Source organism: Podarcis vaucheri (genome assembly GCF_965113315.1).
Source record: "Podarcis vaucheri genome assembly, chromosome: 17".
Classification (NCBI taxonomy): Eukaryota; Metazoa; Chordata; class Lepidosauria; order Squamata; family Lacertidae; genus Podarcis; species Podarcis vaucheri.
In genome coordinates this window covers 6,936,750-6,961,398 of record NC_138755.1, presented here as the reverse complement: position 1 = coordinate 6,961,398, position 24,649 = coordinate 6,936,750, and the positions used below count along the sequence as shown (strand labels likewise).

Here is a 24,649-nt window from a genome sequence, read left to right as displayed (position 1 = left end):
CAGTATGCTAATTTTGATGTAATGCCAAACTAAGGCTTAGGAACCTATTGGACAAGTTGCTTAGATGTTGCTTATGTGTCTAGTCTCATGGCTTCCAGTATGAGTTTTATGCCTTCCAGGGGGTGGAAATTGACTTCACTGTGCGCCTAACAAGCATTGCTGGAAGACAGAAGTTGGTTTTACTGTTATATAACAGAGCTATGAATCCTGTCTTTAGTTCTAGTTGGAGTGAAAGATTCACAGGAAACCATGGTGGGTTATAGGTCTGGGACGTGGGTTGGTGGGGGTTTTTGTTATTACTGTTATTGATATTATTTTTGTAGCTTTGTTTTTAGATCGTATAATGCGGAAATTGTTCAATTTGGTTGTGTACATTTTGATGTGTTATATTTATTATTTATGACTACTTTTGTTATGTTTGTAAATCTTTCCATCTTGTAAGCTGCCTTGAGCATGTTCTTAACTATGGAAATAATTATTATTATTATTATTATTATTATTATTATTATTATTATTATTATTATTTGTACCCCGCCCATCTGGCTGGGTTTCCCCAGCCACTCTGGGCAGCTTCCAACAAAGATGAAAAACACACTAAAATGTCACATATTAAAAACTTCCCTGAACAGGGCTGCCTTCAGATGTCTTCTGAATGTCAGGAAAGGTGGCATACAAATAAAATGATGATGATAACACATCCATGTCTTAAATCTCCTTCAGAGAGCTCACCTGGGACAAGGGACGTGCACCAACATTTATGATGGAGTGCTGCATGTATGCGGTGCAGCTAATGGTGATGATGAGACGGAATACTACTCTACTGAGCAGAACAACAACAATCGTGAGATGCATGTAGTACTCAAAGTGCTTGACCCTAGCCACAGGGACATTGTCCTGGTGAGTTGTTATTGGCAGCTGTCCATCTCAAGAGGCAATGGAGTATGCCTCTGGGCAGGGGAGGAAATCAAACCGCTGCATTAGTAGCACCAGAGTTACCTCCCTAAGGTGCAAGCCTCGGCGGTGTGTGTGGGGGTCCTGGGCTGCCCAGACAACAAGACTCCCCTTTCAACCTCACTGATGTGGTCTAAAGGAAAGCAGAGCAGTGCGTTTGGCACCAGCTTGTTTGCAGGAGTTCCCAGAAGGAGCCATACAAGGTCCCATCCAACTGTCTTAGGGACTCCACTCTGGATTTGAGTAGGGTTTAAAGTAAAGGTAAAGGGACTTCTGACCATTAGGTCCAGTCGTGACCGACTCTGGGGTTACAGTGCTCATCTCGCTATATTGGCCGAGGGAGCTGGTGTACAGCTTCCGGGTCATGTGGCCAGCATGACTAAGCCGCTTCTGGCAAACCAGAGCAGCACATGGAAATGCCGTTTACCTTCCCGCCAGAGTGGTACCTATTTATCTGCTTTGATGTGCTTTCAAACTGCTAGGTTGGCAGGAACAGGGACTGAGCAACAGCAGCTCACCCTGTGGCAGGGATTCGAACCGCCGACCTTCTGATTGGCAAGTCCTAGGCTCTGTGGTTTAAGCCACAGCACCACCCGCGTCCCATTGAGTAGGGTTTATTCTTCTTCCAAAGATGTCCTGCAAGTCAGTAGAGTTTTCCTGCTCCTAGATGTGCTACCTTCCCAGGTTGACAAGCCCCATCTGTCATCTTTTTGACCATTAGATCCACATTGCTCTTGTTCGCTCAATCCACCGGAGCCTGTCTTTGCATTCAGGAGAAGTTCCTAACTCACTAAGGGTTTGAAACCCATAAGCTACTCTCACCTGGTTTAGCTGGCCCGTCAAAGCTGTTCCGAGGGTGTGGCTGCAGTCACATGCTTACAGCTTCCAGGAGCCACAGGTGAGAACTGAGTGTAGGGTGGGGACCAAAGGTGGACAAACTACTCCAGAAAGAGCACAATGTGTTCCCCACCAGAGATACTACCCCTCCCCATACATCCCTTTCTAATAAGCAAATTGGAAAGAGAAAGGGAGTAGGGATCTTAAAACTGTAGCAGGGGAGCCAATAGGCATCCTAGCTGTCTACTTGTATGGAGTGTGTCTACATGTATGGAGTGGGTATAGGGGGTTAATGGCAGGTTAATGGCAGGAGGGTTGGTGAGTGGAGCAAATGGGTTCATCTTCCAATTTGTCTATATAGTCATTTAGATAATGAACTCTTAGGAGAAAACATGTTCTTGTCAAATGTGATGATCAGTGCACTGGCAACTAGTTTTTATTTTACTTATTTTATTATTTAGTTACATTTTCCCCCTTTTGTTTCCAGAATTGCTACCTCCTTTTGCTAAAACAAATATAATTACAGCAGTGTGATTATAAAAAAGTAAATGCAAGATACATTTTGAACCAGAACAGATCTCTAGCTAGCTTTATTTTTTAGAAAATGTTTGTTTATGAAGTTTATTTGTCTTGATGGCAAATGCAGATGGCAGATAAGAAATTAACTGCACAACACTGGAAAAGATAGCAAGAGCTGCAGAATTGTTATTGGGCTGGGAATCCAATTGGTAGTTGCTGGAATCCTGGTCCTGTGTTAGGATTGAAGTGCCCCAGTTGCGTTCCTTGGACAACAGCTCTCATCTGATGGCCTCCCTTCTGTCCTCTGCAGGCATTCTTTGAAACAGCAAGTCTGATGAGCCAGGTTTCCCACATCCACTTGGCTTTTGTGCACGGGGTTTGTGTGAGGGGCTTAGAGAGTGAGTATTAACTGCTTTCTGTTGTGTGGCTTCTCCCTGTATAGCTCACTGAGATGTAATTGTCTTGTGTTCTCAGCTGCCCTGCATGTTTCACTATTTTATTCTTACGGTCCTGCAGTTTTTTATTATTTGAGAAATACCGTGTGTTTCATTTTGTATTTGGGGAAGCAGTGTCAGACTGTCACCCACTTACCCATGTTTAATCATGTCTTGACAGATTACTTTGGAAGACAGTTGCCTGTGGTTCATCTTCCTTTTGTGGTTGTCTTAGATCTATGAGAGCAACCAAAATAGCCCTTTCCCATTTCCATTCATGTTCTTCAGCCAATATGTTACCCCCTGCTGAGAAGCAGCAATACTAAACCTATATTGTTTTGGGATTATCACATTTCTTCCTTTTCCTGCTTTCAGATATAATGGTGGAAGAGTACATTGAGCATGGGCCCCTGGATGTCTTCTTGCGGAAAAACAAAGGGCGGATAACGGTGGGCTGGAAATTCACTGTTGCTGCACAGTTAGCAAGTGCCCTGAGTTACTTGGTAAGTCTCCTTAGAAGGGTTTGGAGCCAACCTTCTGGAAATGTCAGATCTTCACTATAGGTGTATACCACCTTATGCCATGCTAACTGCCAGGGCTTACCCCTGACACTGGGACGCGGGTGGCGCTGTGGGTTAAACCACAGAGCCTAGGACTTGCTGATCAGAAGGTAGGCAGTTCGAATCCCCGCGATGGGGTGAGCCCCCGTTGCTCGGTCCCTGCTCCTGCCGACCTAGCAGTTTGAAAGCACGTCAAAGTACAAGTAGATAAATAGGTACCACTCCAGCAGAAAGGTAAACGGCGTTTCCGTGCGCTGCTCTGGTTTGCCAGAAGCGGCTTAGTCATGCTGGCCACATGACCTGGAAGCTGTACTCCCGCTCCCTTGGCCAATAAAGCGAGATGAGCACTGCATAGAGACATGGACAGTAGACCAGTTGCTTAAAAGAACTTTTAGGGTTTGGCAAGGAGGCCCAGCTGCCTACTGAACCAGTTAGCTTTCTGCTTTTTGCTTAGCGATCCCCTTGGGGAAACGGAGGCACAATGGATCAACGGCCGAGTTGCAAGTAGGCATTCTAAAGAGACAGGGCTTCTCACAGACTACCTTTCTGCATCTATTTAAACAGGAAGGCAAAAACCTGATGCATGGCAGCGTATGTGCCAAGAACATCCTGTTGGCCAGGAAAGGTTTGGAAGATGGCTCGACGCCCTTCATTAAGCTCAGTGACCCAGGAGTCAGCTTTGCTGTGCTCTCCCAAGAAGGTAGACCCTCCTCTTCAGAGGGCTGTTTCCCTTTTCACATTCGCTTTCACAGGAGGTGCATGGTTTTGGAGTTGAGCAGAGGGAATTAATTTGGACTCAGCGTCCCTGTTTGCATATCGCAGGAGGTAGGTCATGGTGTATAGTTTGCTGTGAGTGAGCATTGTGCCTGACACCATTCTCTGGCAGCAGCTCCGCGTCCCATCTCCAAAACCAGCTTCTTCAGCAGTAGGTGGGTGCAAGTGTGGGTGGGTGTCTGTTTAAAGAAAGGGAATGTCTGCCTGCCTGTGATCTGCTTCCAGTGTCGGGCAGCTGCACTTCCGAGTAATACACCACATCTCTTGCTAACCATTTACTCGTTTCATTTATAGAACTTCAAAGTCACTGTATATCATTCAGTGACACACAATAAGCCCACAACTTGCACACATTTCACTTGTGCTGATTCAGATTTACTCGTGCCATTTTTTAAAAAGAGTAAAAAAATAAAAAGTGGGTTCTGAGAAAGTTGAATTTGGGAATCCCACTTTCCATTGAACCCAGTGGAATTTGACTCTATACAATTTTGGCTTTAGGTGCAATTCCCTGCAACACAACCCCTGTGCAGGTTGCAGGCTTACTGTGTTACTCAAACATGTCGAAAAACAATATAGACAGCATAAAAGCCAGTGGCAGCATGATTCACTTTTTTTTGCAGCATTGTTTCTAATATGTGAGGAATCTGCCCTCCATTTATTGGTCTATTCAACTTCTTCAGCTTGATATTATCGGTGCTCCCTTTGAAGTGTCCAAAGTACCGTATTGGCCTGAATATAAGCCTCACTTTCCCCCCAAATTCCGACCGTGAAAAGTTAAAGTGTGGCTTATATTCACGACCTCACAGTATGCAGCCAGGAGCATGGGGCAAACGGTTCCAGGAGTGTGGCAAAGCTGCGCCTGGCTCATGCATAGTTTTCCCATCCTCCCCGCTAGGCCGCGAAGGGAGAGAGCGAGGAAGGGGAAAGGCCGCCATGTAGTGCAGCTCCCCCTCCCAAGTATGCAGCCAGGAGCAGTGAGGAATGGAGCAGCTTATATTCGGGTATTTCCCCCCTTTTTTCTCCCCCCCCTCCAATTTTAAAGGTGTGACTTATATTCAGGTGCGGCATATATTCGGGTCAATACGGTAATAGTCTGCCGAGCCCCCTTTAATAGGTGGGAAATGCATCCCAGAGAAATTCCAGAAAAGATGTTTGCTTGGCTTTGTCAGAACTGAGAGTACGTAACCGAGTTGTGTCTTGTAGCAACCAAAACAAGCATCCAGTTAAGACTCTTAAGTGGAGAAGAATAGCTCTGTACTGAAGGAGCAGATTCCTCTAAGACAGAGGCTTCCTGCACTGGCCCAGACTTCCCCAGCCTTTGGTCCACAAGGGCTGCTGCACTACAACCCCTCTCTTCCCAGACCAATGGCTACAGATCATTGGGGAAAACTGTGCTTATCCCATACTTGTGAAAGTGTAGTTCACACTTTTCACCTCCATCTCTGAGGAAAAATAATTCCATGAGTCAAGTGGCTATATGTACAGGCCTTCATGTGGATTGTTCACATTGCGCATTACATCCTATGGCAATCCACATGAACACTGCCTAGGTGAGTGTCTGAGTGACTTTTCTGTCATACCTTCAGCAAAACTAGGACTAGTATTAAATATGTCAAATATTGCCTGCTACAGTGGTACCTCAGTTTTCAAGCGTCTCGAAAGCTGAACGTTTCGGTTTTCGAACGCTGAAAATGTGGAAGTAATTGCTACCGTTTTTGAACACGCCTCGGAAGTCGAATGGCTCCCGCTGTGTGCTTTTCAATTTTTCCAGTTGAATTTGCAGTCAGCCCTTTGTGCCTCAGTTTTCAAATGTTTTGGAAATCGAACAGTGCTCCGGAATGGATTACGTTTGAAAACCGAAGTACCACTATATTTGTATTTACTTATATGTTATCCATTGGGGGATTTCTCTTGACTTACGGCGACGGCTTAGCAAGCAGGCTTCGGAGCTCCGCAGATAACAGGACTGTAATTAGCATTGACTGCCACCCAGGGAAGTAATGTTTCCTTTTTTACTTCTCTACTTTTTAACTTACTGAGATTCTAACAGCACCTTCTTGTCTATGCTATGAGAAACATCCTGGGCAAGTTCTGTGAAGCATCCTGGGCAGGCCGCCAGCTGCTAGCTATTAACCGCCAACTCCCTTCTATACCTTGTTCCTGAAACTCCTGGCAGCCTCCACACAGAGAAGCTCTTAAATTGAACAAACTGAGCACTTTCTAACTCTTGACTTTCCTCCTTGCAAGAGCGAGTTGACAGGATCCCATGGATTGCTCCGGAGTGTGTCAAAGACCTAAACAACCTCAGTACAGCAGCTGACAAGTGGAGCTTTGGTACCACACTGCTGGAGATATGCTTTGATGCGGATGTGCCACTGAAAGAACGTACGCCCTCTGAGGTAGCATCTGCCTCTGCTCTCTTTTTTGCTCCTTTAGGACGTCCTCTGTCTTTTTAAATATTCTTTATTGAACTTTTACATTGATTATTTGTATACATACTCCTTTCGTTCTTCAAAATACGTTATCTTATACACAAGTGTAAACCAAAATAAATCAATACTACTTCGCATGTGACTTCCCTCCACCTCATTGCGGCTCCTTACTTCTTCATTATCTTTTTAACTGCCCCCCCCTAATTTCACTTCTCTTACCTATCACTTATCTATCTGTTATTTAATTGGCAAAAAAATGAGTCGAAACACATCAAATATTGTTTGAGAACAATGTTTTTCCAAGTACCCTTTGAAACAGTAGGACCTACTCTGTCTTGCCCACAGGACTTGGAACAGGGTACCTGCAGAGAGTAGCTAACCTATTCCAGAGCATCATCAAATTCTGGGATGTATCTACTGGGCAGGATCTGAGCAGTAACTCTTCCTTAGGAAGGTTGTGCCAGTTTTTTGTTGCGTTTGGCTTGCCTAGCTTACAGGTGCATACCGTACTTTTCTGTCTATAAGACACCCCCATGTATAAGACATTTGGGGGGGGCTCAAATTTAAGAAAATGGGGAGATGGGACAGAGTTGTTCAGTGTTTTTGTGGAGGATTGCCCAGAGTTGTTCAGATTTTTGGGGGGAGAATTGACCTGAGTCCTGCCGAACCGAATATCACTCACCCAACTGGCAGACGCTAACAATCGCAAGCAACGAAAGCCAAATTGCCAAAGCGGCAGCCAATCAAAAGCAGCCCTTGCCACATCCGCTAATAACCCACCCATTTGACAAAGCAGCAGCCAATACAAAGCAGCCCTTGCAGCAGACACCATTCACCCAGCCAATCGCTAGATCCTGCTCGCGGATGCAACCAATGGCCCTCACCCCTCAGGACTACCCATGTATAAGATGACCCCCCACCCCATTTTTTGCTTTATTTTGGAGTAAATAACCCTTGTCTAATACATGGAAAAGTACAGTAACTTGGGGGGAGATCTTGATTTCTACACCCAAAAGCAAAGCATTTTCTGTGAGCAAAGCGCACACACTGAATTATTTAGCCCATAGCTGAGCTGTGAGCTAAGAAGTTCCCCAGCAGTGAACTTGCCAAGTGGCTTGAGGCAAGCTGCTATTCTTCCATCCTAATCAGCAGTAGGGCGATAGTAATACCGTACAAGATTGCTGTGAGGATTAAAGTGCTTTACATACAAATAACACTCTTAATTGTGCAGTCCTGTGCATGTATGCTCAGAGATTAGTCCCATTTAATGGTACTCTCAAGTTAAGTGGTTATAGGATTGCATAAATGCTAAGTAATATTGGGTAGAGAAGTCTAAAATTGCTGAATTTACATTTTGTTTTGTGGTTGTAAATTTAGTTGGGAGTTGTGTGGCTTTTTATTATTATTTTCCATAACATGCTCGGGGGAGGGGGGGTTGGTCAGGAACCAGAATAATGGAAACTTATGGAGGACTAGTGTGCTTATAGCAATTTTCATGGCCATAGAAAGCAAGTTAATTGTTTTTCTTTTTCGTAGGCGAATATAGCGCCTATATTCTTGTCTGTAGTTTTTGTTATCATGATTGTATTTATGTGAGGGTTTTTTGCTTTGTATTTTTTCTGGTTTGGTATTATATGTTCGTTTTATTTATTGTTTATTTATATGACACGTAAGTGTAAATAAAGTATTGGAAAAAAGCAAACAAGTTAATGGAACGCAGCTATGCTCTTTTGAGCCTTAGGTTCACATGTCCCAATTTAGACATATCTGTATGGCCCAGAAATGCAACCATTTTCAACTTGTAAGCCTGGTGTTGCTTTGCAACAGACTCCTTTAATTCATAAATGTGCTCCTTTTTGCAGAAAGAACGTTTTTATGAGAAGAAACATCGCCTTCCAGAACCATCTTTCAAAGAACTTGCTACCTTAATCAGCCAGTGCCTGAACTATGCTCCTGGGGAACGGCCTTCCTTTCGGACCATCTTACGAGACCTTACACAACTGCAGCCACATAGTAAGGATTCCAGAGGGCTCTAGGGTGCTGAAAGAGCAGCTTTCAGACATCTGATATAGTGTGTCCTTACCCCACCCCTCTCCCTGGGAGTCTCACAGTGCCATAGAAGGGGTTGTCTGCAAACTGGGCCAGTTAATGTGTGAGAAGAACAAACAATCCCTTTGTTTGTGGCCTCATCACAGTTGATTCAATTGGAATACCAGTGAAGACTGGGACTGTGCTAATTAAAGTGTAAAACTTTATTAACACAAACTACAGAATAAAATACTGAATTTGGAGCAAGATGTAAAACTCAAGAAAAGAAAATGTAAAAGTTAAATGGAGTGCAAAATCATGGTGACTGCACCATACAATGGTCTCTTCTCATGCAAAGGCACACCATGGCTCTATGGGCATAGCTGTCAACTTTTCACTTTTCTTGTGAGGAATCCTATTCGGAATAAGGGAATTTCCCTTAAAAAAGGGAAACATTGACAGCTATGTCTATGGGTTACAGGACAGCAGACTGCAGACATTTTGCTCCTCCCAAGTCATTTTGGTGCTGTTCTGAGCTAAGCTATTGCTTCGCATTGTGTGTTATCCAAACCTGGGCTCGTAATTTAGTTCTCTCCAGACTAACCATGCGCTGTAATGTTTGTCCTGCAGTTTATGGCTCATGGTCTGGATGACGCATTAAGCTAAACTACGGCTTGGCTCAGCACAGCAGCAGAGAGACAGGCAGAGCAAAGTGGCTTTAATCACTCTGGTTGCCCATAGGTACAAGCCATGGTTTGGTTTGGTTTGGCTTGGCTTGGCTTATTATAATGTGTGAACCAGGGCAAAGATAACCTAGGAAGTTGATGGTTTGCTTAAATGGGGAACAAAAAAATTAAGACAGAACCAAAATCTAGCTCTGCTCAAATATATCTAAGATGATCCAGTGCATTTGTTTCCTTCCACTGGTCAGTGTACATCTTGCCTGGTGTTTTTCAGCTCCTTCCTCTTATTTTTTCAGACCTCCTTGACATCAGCTCTGTGTACACTGAATTCCCTGTACCTGACCCTACTGTCTTTCAGAAGCGCTATCTGAAGAAGATTCGAGATCTGGGTGAGGTAATTCACCTTTGTTAGTGAAGCATCATCACTAATTTCTTTACTTCAGTTCTCACCAAGTAAGAGCTGAAACAGATGAACAATGCCCTTTGTGGTGGATCTTCTCCAGCCTTCAAGAAATAGATCTTTGCAAACAAAACTAGTCGTCAGGGAAAAGTTAACACAAAGCCTCCTCTCTGACATAGGGTTGTATGTGAGACCTCTGGTTATAGAGCGGTATATAAATTCAATAAATAATAATAATAATAATAATAATACATACATGTACAATAATACATACATAGAATAATAATACAATGCACGTATTTTTGTAAACTAAGGAAATATATATTTTATATATATATAAAATAAAATGAAAGATCCATTTCAGTTGTAGAAAAAAATCTAAAGACAAAAAATGTTGCAAAAAATGTTGATTTCCAACACACTTTGAGATAACCTTTTCGCAAGGAAAATGTAGAATTCAGTAGACTCACAAATTGTGTGGCTGTTACTTTCTGGGGGATTACACATTAAACCAAATTGCATATAGTCAAAACAACCAGCTTCTGAAAGGTAGGACTGCTGGCACGGGGGTGACTCCAGAAGCCATTCTTGTTACGTAGTGGGATCCTTAGGAAATATTGAAAGGTTCAGATTGGTTTCTGAAATTCAGTACCGTATTGGCCTGAATATAAGCTGCACTCAAATATAAGCCAAACCTTTAAAATTAAAGGGAAATTTAAGCCGCACTTCCAACTTTTCATGGCTGGAAATTGGAAAAAAGGTGTGGCTTATATTCAGGCCAATACAGTATTTGTGTTATGTCAGCATAGAGATGGGAAGGCCTGGAAAAAAAACCAGAAAAATGGGGGGGGACCATTCCCCCCCCTGTTTTTCCCCAAAGCCTTTTTTTGTTGTTGTTTGGGGAAAAAACGGGGGGAAACCTGCTCCCCCCCAATTTTTCCGTCGCCCCCCCCGGCCTTCCCATCTCTCTGTCAGCAGAGCTTGATAGGAATACTGGGCAAAGGTGGATCTTGTTGTCAGATTAATCCCTGCACTGGTTTGTGGCAAGATACTGTTCTACCTGAGAGTGTTATTAGTCAACCTTCTGGAAAAAGTGATGTATGCCAGTCAGGTGCAGTGAAGACTCTAACAGGATAGCAGCTAGAATGATTTGCCTTTTGAAATATCTCATTCTTGGCTTGTTTGTTTCCCCCCTCTTTTTCTACTAGGGTCACTTTGGCAAAGTGAGCTTATACTGCTATGATCCCACCAATGATGGTACTGGTGAGATGGTAGCTGTGAAGTCATTGAAATCAGGCTGCAGCCAGCAGCTGCTGACAAGCTGGAAGAAAGAAATTGACATCTTGAAGACCCTCTACCATGAGAACATTGTTAAATACAAGGGCTGCTGCAGTGAGCAGGGTATGGCATCTACTGAGTTGGCACCTCGAGGGCTGGATGGCAGTTGATAGGAGTGCCTTGTGGGCAGGGGAAGAGAGGCAGGAGATGACAAATGGGATCGTGCTTTCATCTACCACATTCCTTTCTCACAGTTACCCTGAGAACTTCCATAGGTACATAGGAAGCTGCCTTATACTCAATCAGGTCCATCTAGCTCATTGTTACCTACACTGACTGGCAGCAACTCTCCATGGTTTCAGGCAGGAATCTCTACAAGCCCTACCTGGAGATGCCAGGGACTGAACCTGGGACCTTTTGCATGCAGAGCAGATGCTCTATGGCTGAAGTATGGCCCTTCAGGCATAGAGCATAGATCTAAATTGAAACATAAATTAGCTCACTTTGAACCCCCTCCCGCAGTCATCAGTATTCTAATACTTTATATTCATCCACTGATAGCATAAGAGGAAAAATGACTATTACTCAAACTTCGCTGCGAGAAGCCAAGTTACAGGGAACCAGGCAGGAGGGCCTTCTCGGTAGTGGCGCCCGCCCTGTGGAACGCCCTCCCACCAGATGTCAAAGAGAACAACTACCAGACTTTTAGAAGACATCTGAAGGCAGCCCTGTTTAGGGAAGCTTTCAATGTTTAATAGACTATTGTATTTTAATATTCTGTTGGAAGCCGCCCAGAGTGGCTGGGGAAACCCAGCCAGATGGGCAGAGTACAAATAATAAATTATTATTATTATTATTATTATTAATTGAAGCACAACCACAAGGGCTCCTGATTAGGCATTTGTCTGTGTGATGTCGAATGTTATTCATTAACTCTATTCTTTCCTGTTTCCTCTTTGTTATTGTCTTTGTTATTTAAACCAATTCATGGACCAAGAATTTAGCATTGTCCACTAATAATGAACCGTATGTTACTGATATTACTGCAAATTTATTATGCTAGTTTTGTGATAAACAAATGACGTGAGAAGCCTTGGTCTATTTAGTTGTATCATTTATTATTCTTACGATCTCTGTTTATCCAACTTATTTGTTTATCCAACTTATAAACTTTTTTTTTTTAAAAAAAAATCCCAGTCCAACCATGTTTACACATTGCGGCCTTGAATTGGTCTCCACCTGCTGTTTTCCTTCCCTATATGTGATACCTTCCATGCCAGGACTTCTATAGATAATGAAATGTGGGAAGGTAAAAACACTTCCTTTTGGAGTAATATCATTGTTGGATTTTTTTTCTCCCCAACTCTAGGGGAAAAGGTTGTGCAGCTTATCATGGAGTATGTGCCTTTGGGGAGCCTGAGAGATTATCTCCCCAAGCACAATGTCAGCCTGGCCCACATTCTCCTCTTCGCCCAGCAGATTTGTGAGGTAAAGTCTATCAGTTTGGGGTGTTAAAGTTAATGTAGCTGCTGGTGCAGTGAATATTCCTTTGTTTTGGGATTATTGGTCGAGTTCTAGAAGAGGCATGGACTCCTGTGGTTGAAATAGGCTACGGGGTTTGTTTAAATGGCTGCTCCTTGGCTCTGGGAAGAGAAATGTGTACAGTTTTGATTGCCTTGCCTCAAAAAGGATATGACAGAACTGGGGAAAGTTTGGGGGGGAGGAATGGGAACCAAAATGATTAAGGTTGTGGAACAACTCCCTTATGAGGAAAGGTTACAATATTTGGGGCTTTTCAGTTTAGAGAAAATGTGGGTAAGAGCTAACATGATATAAATGTATAAAATTATGAACGGTGCAGAGAGAGTAGATAGAGAGAAGGGACCTCTAATGAAAATGAACGCTGGGAGATTCAAGGCAGGCAAAAGAAAGTACAGTCATACCTTGGTTCTCGAACGCCCTGCGTCCATTTCCGGACGCTGCAAACCCGGAAGTGAGTGTTCCGGTTTGCAAACGTTCTTTGGAACCCAAACATCCGACGCGGCTTCCAATTGAGTGCAGGAAGCTCCTGCAGCCAATCAGAAGCTGTGCCTTGGTTTTCGAAAGTCGAAGATATGACTGTACTACTTCACACACCACATAGTTAAACTATGGATTTTGCTGCCATAATGATGGCTTCCAAGCTGGATAGCTAGGAAAGAAGATAGATGAATTCATGGGGGATAACTGACTACAGTGGTACCTCGGGTTAAGTACTTAATTCGTTCCGGAGGTGCGTTCTTAACCTGAAACTGTTCTTAACCTGAAGCAGCACTTTAGCTAATGGGGCCTCCTGCTGCTGCTGTGCTGCCGAAGCACGATTTCTGTTCTCATCCTGAAGCAAAGTTCTTAACCTGAAGCACAATTTCTGGGTTAGCGGAGTCTGTAACCTGACACGTATATAACCTGAGGTACCACTGTACTGACTCTGAAAGAGATGTTTTTCCTCCACTGACAGAGGCAGAGATGCTTCTGAACACCAAGCAAAAGGGTTTGTGCTGCTTGTGGGCTTCCCATAAGCATCTGGTTGGCTGCTGTGAGAACAGCATGCTGGACTAGATGGCCACTCACCTGGTCTAGCAGGCACATAGGCTAAAATTCAAAATCCGGGCCTCTGATTCAGAGTCTAGTCCTGGGTGTTTGTCCTCCTTGCTTGCAAAGCTGGTGGGGAATAAAACCATATTTGCTCTTTGCAGGGAATGGCTTATTTGCACTCGTTACGCTACATCCACAGAGATCTGGCAGCCAGAAATGTGCTCTTGGAGAATGAGAACGTAGTGAAGATTGGAGACTTTGGTCTTGCCAAAGCTATCCCTGAAGGACATGATTATTACCGTGTCTGTGAAGATGGAGACAGCCCTGTTTTTTGGTAAGAAAGCGTTCATAAAATGTCATGGCTCTCAGACATTACAGGGGTTTTGACTGCATTGTAACTCAAGATCAAGTCCTGAGGTGAGGCAAGATGTTATTCTGAATACTCCCATGAACATCCCAAGCTCTTGAACGGCAGTCTCTAAGAGAATTTGCTGTCTTTTTTCTTTACCCTTTCTCCTGGTTAATGTTGCAATATGTTTAGCTTTCCGTGAAATGGTTGACACTGGAGGAAATGGCAGCAGTTGTGTGCTTCTTCAACTTCTACGGGAACACCAAAAGCATATCTGCAAAATAAGGGAAGAATGGAGATAAGTGAATGTCAAAAGTACATGCCCTCTTTGTGAGCTTTTAGAGGTATATGTCTGGCTGCTGCTGGAGACTGAGAAATGGAATAGATGACCTGATTCAGCAAAGTGGCTCATGATACCTGCCTAGCTAGCTAGCTGGAAGCCATATCTAAATAGAACTTGCATGTTCAAGAGGTAATACTATCCACTGGAGATAAAAAGATAATCTTCATTCCCTTGTTGTGAGTTTTTCTAAAAGTATTGAACATGTTCCTGTTGGAAGATGGGTCACTGGACTAGATGAACCTTTATTTGATACAGCAATGCAGTTTTACATTTTTAAAAAATTGCTGTTCATTGGCTCTGTTTTCTTGTTTTTCCTTGTGCTGTAGGTATGCTGTGGAGTGCCTGAAGGACTGTAAATTCTACTGTGCTTCTGATGTTTGGTCCTTTGGAGTTACTTTATATGAACTCTTAACACACTGTGATTCTAGTCAAAGCCCCCCAGCGGTGAGTCTGATTGCTGGGCATACAAGGGAGGTGAAAACATTTGCTTAGCAGTGCAGCAATGTGCAGGGCTCTTAAGTCTACAAATATCTAATGTGTGTTGGAACACATTTAGATCACTGCACTTCAGGAGACTGACTATGCAGACTATTCAGTGCAGTAATCCAGGGTGCTTTGACCCACCCTGGCCCCGTGGCTAACTGCAGTTGGCACAGAGCCTGCGTACAGTAATGTTCTGACAATACTTGCCTTACCTCAGTTTGCTTCCTGATTGGACTTTACTGTGGGTGTCTGTTATAGACCCCTGTAGGGATGGCAGATGAAGGGTGCGGGGCACCCTGCCACAGCGTGTCTAGCTGCCATGACCTATCTTTCACCTTTTGTCTCCTTTGCAATGTGCCGTGCACTGTCCTTGACCTTTGCCTCCTCTGCAAAAGGGTTGCTCATTTCCCCCTCTGTTGGGAACATGACGTGGTGGAACAGGTTGCGCAAATAACAGGGCGACACCCAGAGAGCACATGACTAGAGAAGTTAAAGGGCAAAGTCTTGAATGTGTCCGGTGGATTTTGCATATGCTTGCTAATAAACAGAGCTCTGCGAAGCTCGTCAGTGTGTGGTACACAGCCCACCTGCACCAGCAACTCCTGTCTCACATTCCTTCAGACCCGTTCCCTGCACCCAACTGGTGGCATTGGCGGTGAGGGCTGGGTTGGCACAGTGGGTTTTGTTCATCCTCCACACCCCAGCCCCAGGCACTGATGGAGGATGCTATGTTGCCTTCTTCCTTGGAGATTTTTAAGCAGAGGTTGGATGGCCATTAGTCATGGATGCTTTAGCTTAGATTCTTGCATGGCAGGGAGTTTGTTCTAGATGACCCTGTGGGTCCCTTCCAACTCTACAATTCTGTGATTCTAGATGACCACAACCACAGTGGTCATCAAAAATCATAGATCATGGGAGAGAGTCTCATGCTCTTATCAAGCAGCTGGCTGGTCCACCCATTGGTAGAGCTGACCATGTGTGGTATGTGTATGTATCTCAATGGCATCTCGCTGTCTCTTTCTCAAAGTGCTCAATAACATATTTCTCCCTGTTGTCTTAGAAATTCATTGAGATGATTGGAGCAACTCAGGGACAAATGACAGTACTGAGGCTTATAGAGCTACTGGATAGAGGGAAAAGGCTGCCCAGCCCAAAGGACTGTCCTTGTGAGGCGAGTCTGGTTCTCCCTTTCTTTCTTCTCTTACTGTTTTTTTCTCTTTTTATTCTGTGTGCTGTTCTAAACCTTTGCCATTTTCTACAGATTTACCGTCTAATGAAAAACTGTTGGGAATCAGAAGCTTCATTCCGCCCGGCCTTCACAAACCTTGTGCCTATCCTCAAAGCCTTCCATGAAAAGTACAGGGCCCAAGCCCCCTCCGTTTTCAGCGTCTGTTGAGCAGGATGCAGAGATTCTCGGCCAAAGACCACACTCTTCTCTGCACTCGGTGTCTCAGTTCTGTCTTTTTTGTGCCTGGAAAGCCGCAGTGCCATGGAAGCTGCTTCAGACTACTGGCACACCTTGAAACTCCGACTTCTGCTGTTTTGGTATCCAGAACCAGCGCATAACATTTCTGCCTTTTGATCTCGCCAAATGTGATGTAATGAATGTGAAGTTTCTCTGCCCTGAACAAAGGCAGAGGCTATTTATGAAGCAGTGTAAATTGCTGTACCCAGCCTGTGCCTGGAAAGCCACGATACCTGGTCTGAGTGTGTGAGGTCACAGGTGCAGGAAAGTGAGTGAATCAGTTGACTTCCTCACAGTCTTTTTAACAGACTGCTGGGCCTGTTGGTCTGATGCAGAGAGAGAATGGGAAGGAGGCCTAAGCGATTCAAGCGCAGCGCTCCAGCTTGCTATAGAAAATAACCGTCTTGGACCAATAAGTTAAGTGCTGCAGTTGCTTATGGAACAGAGGCGAAGTATCTGGCCCTTTCATGTTCCTTGCAAAAACTTTTGAAGGAAATGTGCTTTTTCTGAGACTTGCCTTTGGCCTTTCTTTTCAAAGTAAATGCTTTGGACTCCCAAAGATATATAAACTACCTTCCCCCCCCCCTTCACCTGATTTCTAGGTGTTTCAGAACTGCAGGAGCTTTTAAATACCACCTCCACCCCTCTTCCTATAATATATTTGTATTTTCAATTTGGAGAAGGCCCTCTACCCTTTATAAGTCCAATGTGGAGCCAGATATGGTCTCAGCTGATTGGATACTGGAGAGGTGAATGTCTTTATCATACACAAGTCATTGTATTTGCGTATATAAAGGATTGCTCCCAAAGAGCTATCCTTACTTGCTTCCAAATAAAGAAAAGGTTGTTGTCCAGAAATATGGCTCCCCGCCCCCAGTGAGAACTTAACTAATGCAGTAGGTTCCTCACTTGTTCTTTGAACTTCCTCAGAGGCTACCATCCAGGATATAAACAAGCCTGACTTTTCTGTTGTACCAAGACGCATTCTCATTATTGTTGGTTTAGAACCAACTACAACCCTCTTCACGCACACCCATCCACTGATGTTGTCAGTCAGAAAATGTGAATTTGAAGTGGGAGGGGGGCAGAAAGGAAGCTTCAGGCCTTAAATTGTATGGAAATTGAAGAAGAGAAATGTGTTTTGGCCACTAACTTGGTTGCTGCTGCCCAAAAAAACATGCTTATGTAGCAACGTCGCAGTGGTCTCTGCTAGCAAGCCCACATTCTTAGTCTATCATAGAATCGTAGAGTTGGAAGAGGCCATGAGAGTCATCTAGTCCAAGCCCCCATAATGCATGAATCCTTTGCCCAATGTGGGACTTGAACTCACAACCCTGAGATTACAAGTCTCATTCTTTATGGACTGAGCTATGATGAAAACTAGCTGCCACCTACACATGAGAGCATAGCTTTCTGACATTTCTCTAGCTTGAGGCCCAAATTTCTGTTGTTGGCATCCATCTTACTTGAGAGATAATGGAGTGCACCTCTGGAGGTGAAGTCAAGTGTGTCAAGCACCAAAGTGCCCTCCCTGGGATGCAAGCCTGGACAGATGACAAGGCCCTTTCTCAGCCTCACTGATGTGATCCAAAAGAAAGCAGAGCAATATGATTGGCGGCCCCAGCTTGGCTGCAGGAGTTGCTGGAAGGAGGCTTACAGGGTGCCATCCAACCATCTTAGGGACTCCACTCTGGATTTGTGTAGGGTTTACTCCTTGGCCTTCTTCCGAAGATATCCCACAAGGCAGCAGAGGTTTAGGATCAGTCCTCCTCCTAGATGGGCTACCTTCCTAGGTTGGTGAGCCCCACCTGCCCCCTCATTTCCCTCTACAGCACATACAGAAACTGCTTTCTTGACACGTGGGCCCATTATTGGTGTTGTCCACTCAATCCGCTGTAGCCTGTCTTCACATGCAGGGGAAGTCCCTAACTCATCAGGGGTTGAGACCCATCAGTTACCCTCACCTGGTTTAGCCAGCCAGTTAAAGCCATTTCCTGGGGTGTGGCAACTGTTGCATGCTGCAGGTCCTAGGACAGCAGTTCTCAACCTGTGGGTCCCCAGATATTGTTGGACTACAAGTCCCATCATCCCTGAGCTCTGGCCTTGCTAGCTAGGGGTGATGGGAGTTGTAGTTCAACAACATGGGAGTTGTAGTTCAACAACATCTGGGGACCCACAGGTTGAGAAAGGCTATCCTAGGAGTTGAGTACAGGCTGAACAAACTACCCCAGAAGGAGCATGAGGTGTCTCCCACCAGAGGTGGTACCCCTACCCTAACACGCCGCACATGCCAGAATACTTCAGATACTCCAACTGGGGCACAGTTGGGGGGGTAGGTATAGGTGGGACTGGTCAAATGTTCTTATCATTGTCTCCTAGAAGGAATGTAAGAAACATTTAATTTCTGTTGTCTCTCACTCCTGGCAGACCTGAGTCAATCTCTAAAAAATTGTGAAACTAATTCTTGATGGCCAAGGGAAGTAAGGCCTGCTGAACTCAAAAGAGTTATTTAAAAACAAATGTGTATAGGATCACAGCCTTATATTTGTTTTTTATTGAATGGTATCCCTCCATATCCTTTAAAGTGTTTGTAGCATGAAGAGGTGGCGGTTATCCATTTGACTGTGATGTTACAAAGCTTGTAAAATGTAGGTTGAGTGAAGTAACAGGTGGATTTGTAGCTGGTTGACTGACCGAACCCAACATGGTTCCTCAACATCCTCGGAAAAAGTGACCAGTGGGGTGCCGCAGGGTGCCGTCCTGAGTCCTTTGTTGTTCAACGTCTTTACAAATGACTTGGATTAAGGAATTGAGGGGATGCTCATCAAATTTGCAGATGACAGCCAACTGAGAGGGATAGCTAATGCCGCAGAAGACAGAATCAGAATTCAAAACGACCTTAACAGATTGGAGAACTGGGCCCAAGCTTACAAAATGAATTTCAGTTGGAACAAATGTAAGGTTCTACACTTACGCAGGAACAACCAAATGCACAAATATAAGATGGAGGAGACCTGGCTTGTTAGCAGTACATGTGAAAAGTATCTAGGGATCTTAGTGGACTACAGGGTTAACATGAGTCAACAGTGTGATGTAGCAGCAAAAAACCCAAGCCTTATGAAGAGTGGTTGAAGGAACTGGATATGTTTAGCCTAGAAAAAAGGAGACGGAGAGGAGATTTGGTAGCCAGTCTCCCTCAAGAGGTTATGGACTCCCCTTCCTTGGGGGCTTTTAAGCAAAGGCTGGATGGCCATCTGTCATGGATGCTTTAGGTGAGATTCCTGCATTGCAGGGGGTTGGACTAGATGACCCTTGGGGCACCTTCCAACTCTGTTATTCTTTATTACTCCTCAGGTGTATGGGACTACAGTGGTGCCCCGCAAGACGAATGCCTCGCAAGATGGAAAACCCGCTAGACGAAAGGGTTTTCTGTTTTGGAGGTGCTTTGCAAAACGAATTTCCTATGGGCTTGCTTCGCAAGACAAAAATGTCTTGCGAGTTCCTGCAGGTTTTTTTTCCTCCCCCCCCTTTTCCCCAAGCCGCTAAGCCTCTTATCAGCTGATCCGCTAAGCCGCTTAACAGCTGATCCGCTAAGCCTCTTATCAGCTGATCCGCTAAGCCGCTTAATAGCTGATCCGCTAATCCGCTAATAGTGCTAATCCGCTAATGGGCTTGCTTCGCAAGACGAAAAAACCGCAAGACGAAGAGACTCGCGGAACGGATTCTTTTCGTCTTGCGAGGCACCACTGTACTTGATAGAAAAGGCAGAGACATTTGGTGTTAAACTCTATTTTTTATTTTATAATTGCATACAAAACTGTCTATAAACTTAAATGGTTGTTTTTCAAAACTTGTCTTCTGTCCCCCGGTACATGTTATTAGTGGCAGTCCACCCACCTGTTTTGGCTGGCAAATTGTCTTTGGCCTACAATGCTAAGCTGGAAAACTTTGCATCTGAAACTGCACTTGATTTGAGGCAAGGACTTCTCCCTCCACAGAAGCCTGGGCAGGTTTTAACTCCCCTCTCCTCCCCACTTTTTACGCATCCAAAACGGGTGTGGATGTTGGTGTGTGCGTAGAAGGAGAGAGATTGAGAGCTCTCTACTGGAAACCCTGCTCTAATGTGAATGTATTCTGTACTACTCTAGCAGCAGCTAGAATCACCAACCACATGTAACAAGATCCTGGTGATGTCCTTTAAATTTTATTCAAATAAACACCATGTAACTTTTAATGGCTCAGTGGAGTATTGATTACTGTAGGCTGCTTTTATGAAAATTACCATTACTAGAAAACGGCAATCCTAGAGTATATTCAAAGTGTGGTGTCGAAACCACACATTTCAACAGGTTGTGCTTATTGTTTACAGCACAATCCATTAATAATAAACAGTCTTGTGGCACCTTAAAAACTAGCACTTTTATTGTGCATAAATTCTCAAGGACTAGAGTCCACTTCACTAAATGAAGTAGATTCTAGTCTACAAAATCTTATGCCATGATAAATCCATTAGTTTTTACAGCGCCACAATACTCCTTTTGTTTATGTACCCTTGACAACTATCTTAGCCTCCCTAAGAAGCCTAGTACAGTGGTACCTTGGGTTACAGACGCTTCAGGTTACAGATGCTTCGGGTTACAAACTCCACTAACCAGAAAGTGGTTGCTCCAGGTTAAGAACTTTGCCCCAGGATAAGAACGGAAATCGCGCAGCAACAGGAGGCCCTATTAGTGAAAGCGCGCCTCAGATTAAGAACTGTTTCGGGTTACTTCCGGGTTGGTGCCTCCGGCAATGGCGGAGTTCCTCTGATCGGGAGGAACTTGCCCCGTGGGAATTTGGGTCTGTACAGCCGCGGCGAAGGCGGAGACCCGTAAAAATCACAGGCGGGAGAAGCCTGTGAACGTGGGATTCGGCGGGCACCTTTTGCGCCTCCCCTACTCGCGGGGAAACCTGGTTTCGGGGATCCGGAGCGACGTGGGGTGAGCGGCGCGGTGCTTCGAATCGTCTGCTTCTTCCACGGAGCGAAGCCGCATAGCTATTGCCGGAGAGCATTGACTTTTTCCTGTGGACAATTTGACTCTAAAGTAATTACCCGTGAGTAGAGCTGAGACGGGAGAATCGGATTTTAAAAGTTTAATTTGGCATCGAAACGGGGAGGTTCAAAACAGGAAGTCCGCCTTCCCTGCTTATAAACAGACTGAGGCAAGGAGGCTGTAGGCTGAAGTCTTGGAAAGCCTTTTGTAAAAGCCTAAATTTCCATCGGTAAAGAGCACAAAACCCCCCTTGGAGGCAGGAGAAGAGGGGGGGAAGTTGTGGACTGAGTATGCCTGCAGGAGAGAGTGAAAGGAGTTAAAATAAAGCCGCTCTGACCCTGGAAACGGGCTGCCAGTAGGACTGACGTTTAAGAATGTTCATTGACAGCATTTAGAACATTCCTTGACAGCTAGCAAAGGAAGAGAAATACATTGTTTCTATTGTCTCCGGCTGCTTCTAAAAAGGAGTAAAAAGTATCTGAAATCTGAAATTAACTTTGGACTGTATGAGTTGTGTTTAAAGGAGACATTGTTTCCCTCTAGTGGAAATCTCTGAAATTGGTTACTTTATAAGAGCTGGGCTAGGGGGACTTCCAGCTGCAAGATAAGAACTGTGAGACTCTGAGATTGACCTTGAATTTCTCAAGTGTTATGGTAAATGGAAAGGAAAAAAACAGGTGAAATGTCGACAGAAGAGGCCTTAGTGGTCGCTTTAGTGAAAATAAACGATTTGTTGGAACAGCTTCACAGGAAAATAGACAATCTGGGACAAAAGGTGAACACTAACACAGAAACCATTCAGAGATCGATACAGGAATTTACGTCGACACGGCAAACTGCGGATGAAGTCAGGGAGAAAACCCTTGCTGCTGAATGTAAAATAATACAATTGGAGTGTGAAAGAGCCCCATCCATTCAAAGGCAATTCGATGTGACATCTGTTATGATGGAACTTAAACGAAAACAGAAGAATTTGAGGACCAGAGCCCTACCTGAATTGGGAAAGGAAAGCTTGACAGAGCTTCAGGAGGAGACTGGACTTACATTGGTTGAGAAAGAGAGGCTTTTGGGGGCCAGTATGACCACAAAAAATGTGAATTTATTTAAGGGTAACTGTGAAGGACGTTGGATTGAAGAGAAGGGGGATTGGGAAATATGGACAAATCTGAAGTTGCTATTGTTGGGCCGAGTTGTTGTGGTGGGGATGAGGGATGCCAGGATGCCGGGGATGTTGCTTTCGTTTCAAACAGTGCAAGTTTTGGATGGGATGGATTGTATCAGGAGGTGGCAGAGGGATGTTTTTGGAGTTGTTTGGCAGGGCAGGAAGCCTTGTGTAAAACTTAAGATATTGACGGATGCTAAAGAAGGAGGTGGACCTGCCCTGGCAGACCCTTAAACTTTGTTGTGAATCATCTGCTCTTTGCTGGCTGAGAGAATGGTTGTCTCCTGGAAGTACAGAAGTGTTGGATAATGGCAGATGAAGTTGATGGACTAGATAGAATTGGCGGAAAAGACTGGCAAGATCTGAGACCAGGGAGAAGAGTCGGTGGAAGAAGACTGGGAAAAGTTTAAAGATTATTTATAGAAATATTGTAAAATTAATGAATGTTAGAAGAACGTTGGAATGAAGTTATATGGCTTCAGTAGAAATGTTATAAGGAATTAAGTATAAATAGATTAATAGAGTATTAAAGGAAAATAAGGTTAAAATGTATTAAGATAATTATAGGATAGAAAACAGGGGAAGATGGATAGGAATTGGAATTAAGTGTAAATAGATTAATTAAGCTTTAAAGGGAAAAATATGGTTAGAATGCGTTAAGACAATTATAGGATAGAAAACAGAGGAAGATGGAAAGGAATTGCTGAAACAATTAACAGAAGTGGAATACAAAAAGGGAGGTGTGAGGAGGTCGAGGAAATAAGGGAAAGAAAGATAAGATGCTGAAATTGAAATTTTAAATGGTTTTTGTTTTGTTCTGTTTTGTCTTTGTTTCTTTTATTATGTTTGTTTGTTTTTTATTATGTATTGTATTGTATGGTTTTTTATGGCTTTTTGTAGTGTTGTGCTTAATTTGTTGGAAAATTAATAAATATTATTTTTTTAAAAAAGAACAGTTTCAGGTTAAGAAAGGACCCCTGGGACGAATTAAGTTCTTAACCCAAGGTACCACTGTATTTACTTTTGGGACTGCTGCCCTTGATCTTTGCATACTGAAAGATGCCATTAACATGGAATGCCGATTCCACAGCTTCCTTGTGTAACTTTTGAAAAATATATACATAAAGAGTTTTCAGACAGACTGGGTAAATCTGCATTCTACAATGATGCTCAAGTTTATTATTCTTGCAAGATTTAGGAGCTAACTTTAATGTGAAGGGAGAGGAGGAAACATTGTCTCAGTTCTTTTCCGGTTTCCGGCTAAAAATGAGGGGGAAGGAAATACTGGGTGGCAGTGAAGAAAATAAAGAACAGTAAAGGGCGTGGAAGAAGAAGATAAAGAGGAGACATGTGAAAAAGAATGCTAGGATCAGAAAGGTACAGAAAAGTCAACGAAAAACCTGGATGGGGGAGGAAAGCTAAAAAATTGTGATCAGTGTGTCAGAGGAAGAAAGGTGAAGCATTAAAGTAGTTCAGGAACAAAAGAAGGCAAATGAGCAAAGGCTGAATTTTTAAGCAGTTGCTTTCTTAGGTCTATCTGTTTCTCTTGAGCAATTCCTCTTGGAAGACTTCAAATTCCTAATTTTATTCTTATAAAAGTAAATGGTGCTGGATAAAGAAAGGAATAACAGAAAGCTTCATCCCCAAAGAAATCAGGGTGGCAGCAGGAAGGATGACTCTTTAAATCAGAAACATTGCATGACACTTTTAAAGACAAAACCCTCCTGGTAGCCGTTTACTTTAACAGTGTGAAAGTGTTGAGAATGGCATAAACCAAGCAACTCTCAAGTGTGAATGGGGTGAGGAAGAGTAAGCAGGTGGCCTGATCCTATGCATATTAGAAAACCTAAGAGGAGAAACCTGCCTCCCACCCTATTTTTCAGCAACCCAAGTGCCAGCCACCAGGCCCACTTGCTGCATCTGCTGCTGGTCATGATGAAAAGGTTCAGGGGCAGTAAGCTGGTGAGAGCCAGCTAATAGCTAAAGAAAGCAAATAGGAGACGGAAGCTATTGCCTTCCTGTCCTCATGGGCTTCCTCCAGGCAGCTGCTCAGCCACGGGGAAATGAGACAGTGGCTGCTTTGGTCTGATCCAACAGGCCTCATGTTCTTAATGTCCCAATAGCAACTTGATTTTGTCACTTTGCTTTAGCATATAATAATAATAATAATAATAATTTTTTATTTGTATCCCACCCTCCCCTGGGCTCAGAGTGGCTAACATCATATTATTAACACAATATACATAAAAACAAGCAATAAATTGATTAAAATGCATCCCAAAATTAATTCAAATAAAGCCTTTCCAGGTATCCCCTTTGCTAACAGACAGGCAGCTCCTATAAA

The 24,649-nt window shown here is 43.8% G+C and overlaps 1 protein-coding gene across 3 annotated transcripts in view; it reads left to right on the top strand.

The window, feature by feature from the left end:
* TYK2 (tyrosine kinase 2) overlaps window positions 1–20,344 on the top strand; it is a 53,458-nt gene extending 33,114 nt beyond the window's left edge. For all 3 annotated transcript variants that reach the window (XM_082205383.1, XM_082205384.1, XM_082205382.1), the window contains exons 12-25: window positions 721–897; window positions 2,618–2,705; window positions 3,117–3,244; window positions 3,866–4,001; window positions 6,323–6,474; window positions 8,370–8,520; window positions 9,515–9,612; window positions 10,827–11,019; window positions 12,266–12,384; window positions 13,632–13,804; window positions 14,489–14,606; window positions 15,706–15,816; window positions 15,907–19,466; window positions 19,851–20,344. In XM_082205383.1, the coding sequence (XP_082061509.1) occupies window positions 721–897; window positions 2,618–2,705; window positions 3,117–3,244; window positions 3,866–4,001; window positions 6,323–6,474; window positions 8,370–8,520; window positions 9,515–9,612; window positions 10,827–11,019; window positions 12,266–12,384; window positions 13,632–13,804; window positions 14,489–14,606; window positions 15,706–15,816; window positions 15,907–16,041 (1,779 nt within the window). In that variant the 3' untranslated portion in view covers window positions 16,042–19,466; window positions 19,851–20,344. The remainder of the gene's footprint in view (window positions 1–720; window positions 898–2,617; window positions 2,706–3,116; window positions 3,245–3,865; window positions 4,002–6,322; window positions 6,475–8,369; window positions 8,521–9,514; window positions 9,613–10,826; window positions 11,020–12,265; window positions 12,385–13,631; window positions 13,805–14,488; window positions 14,607–15,705; window positions 15,817–15,906; window positions 19,467–19,850) is intronic.
* Window positions 20,345–24,649: the final 4,305 nt, after the last annotated feature.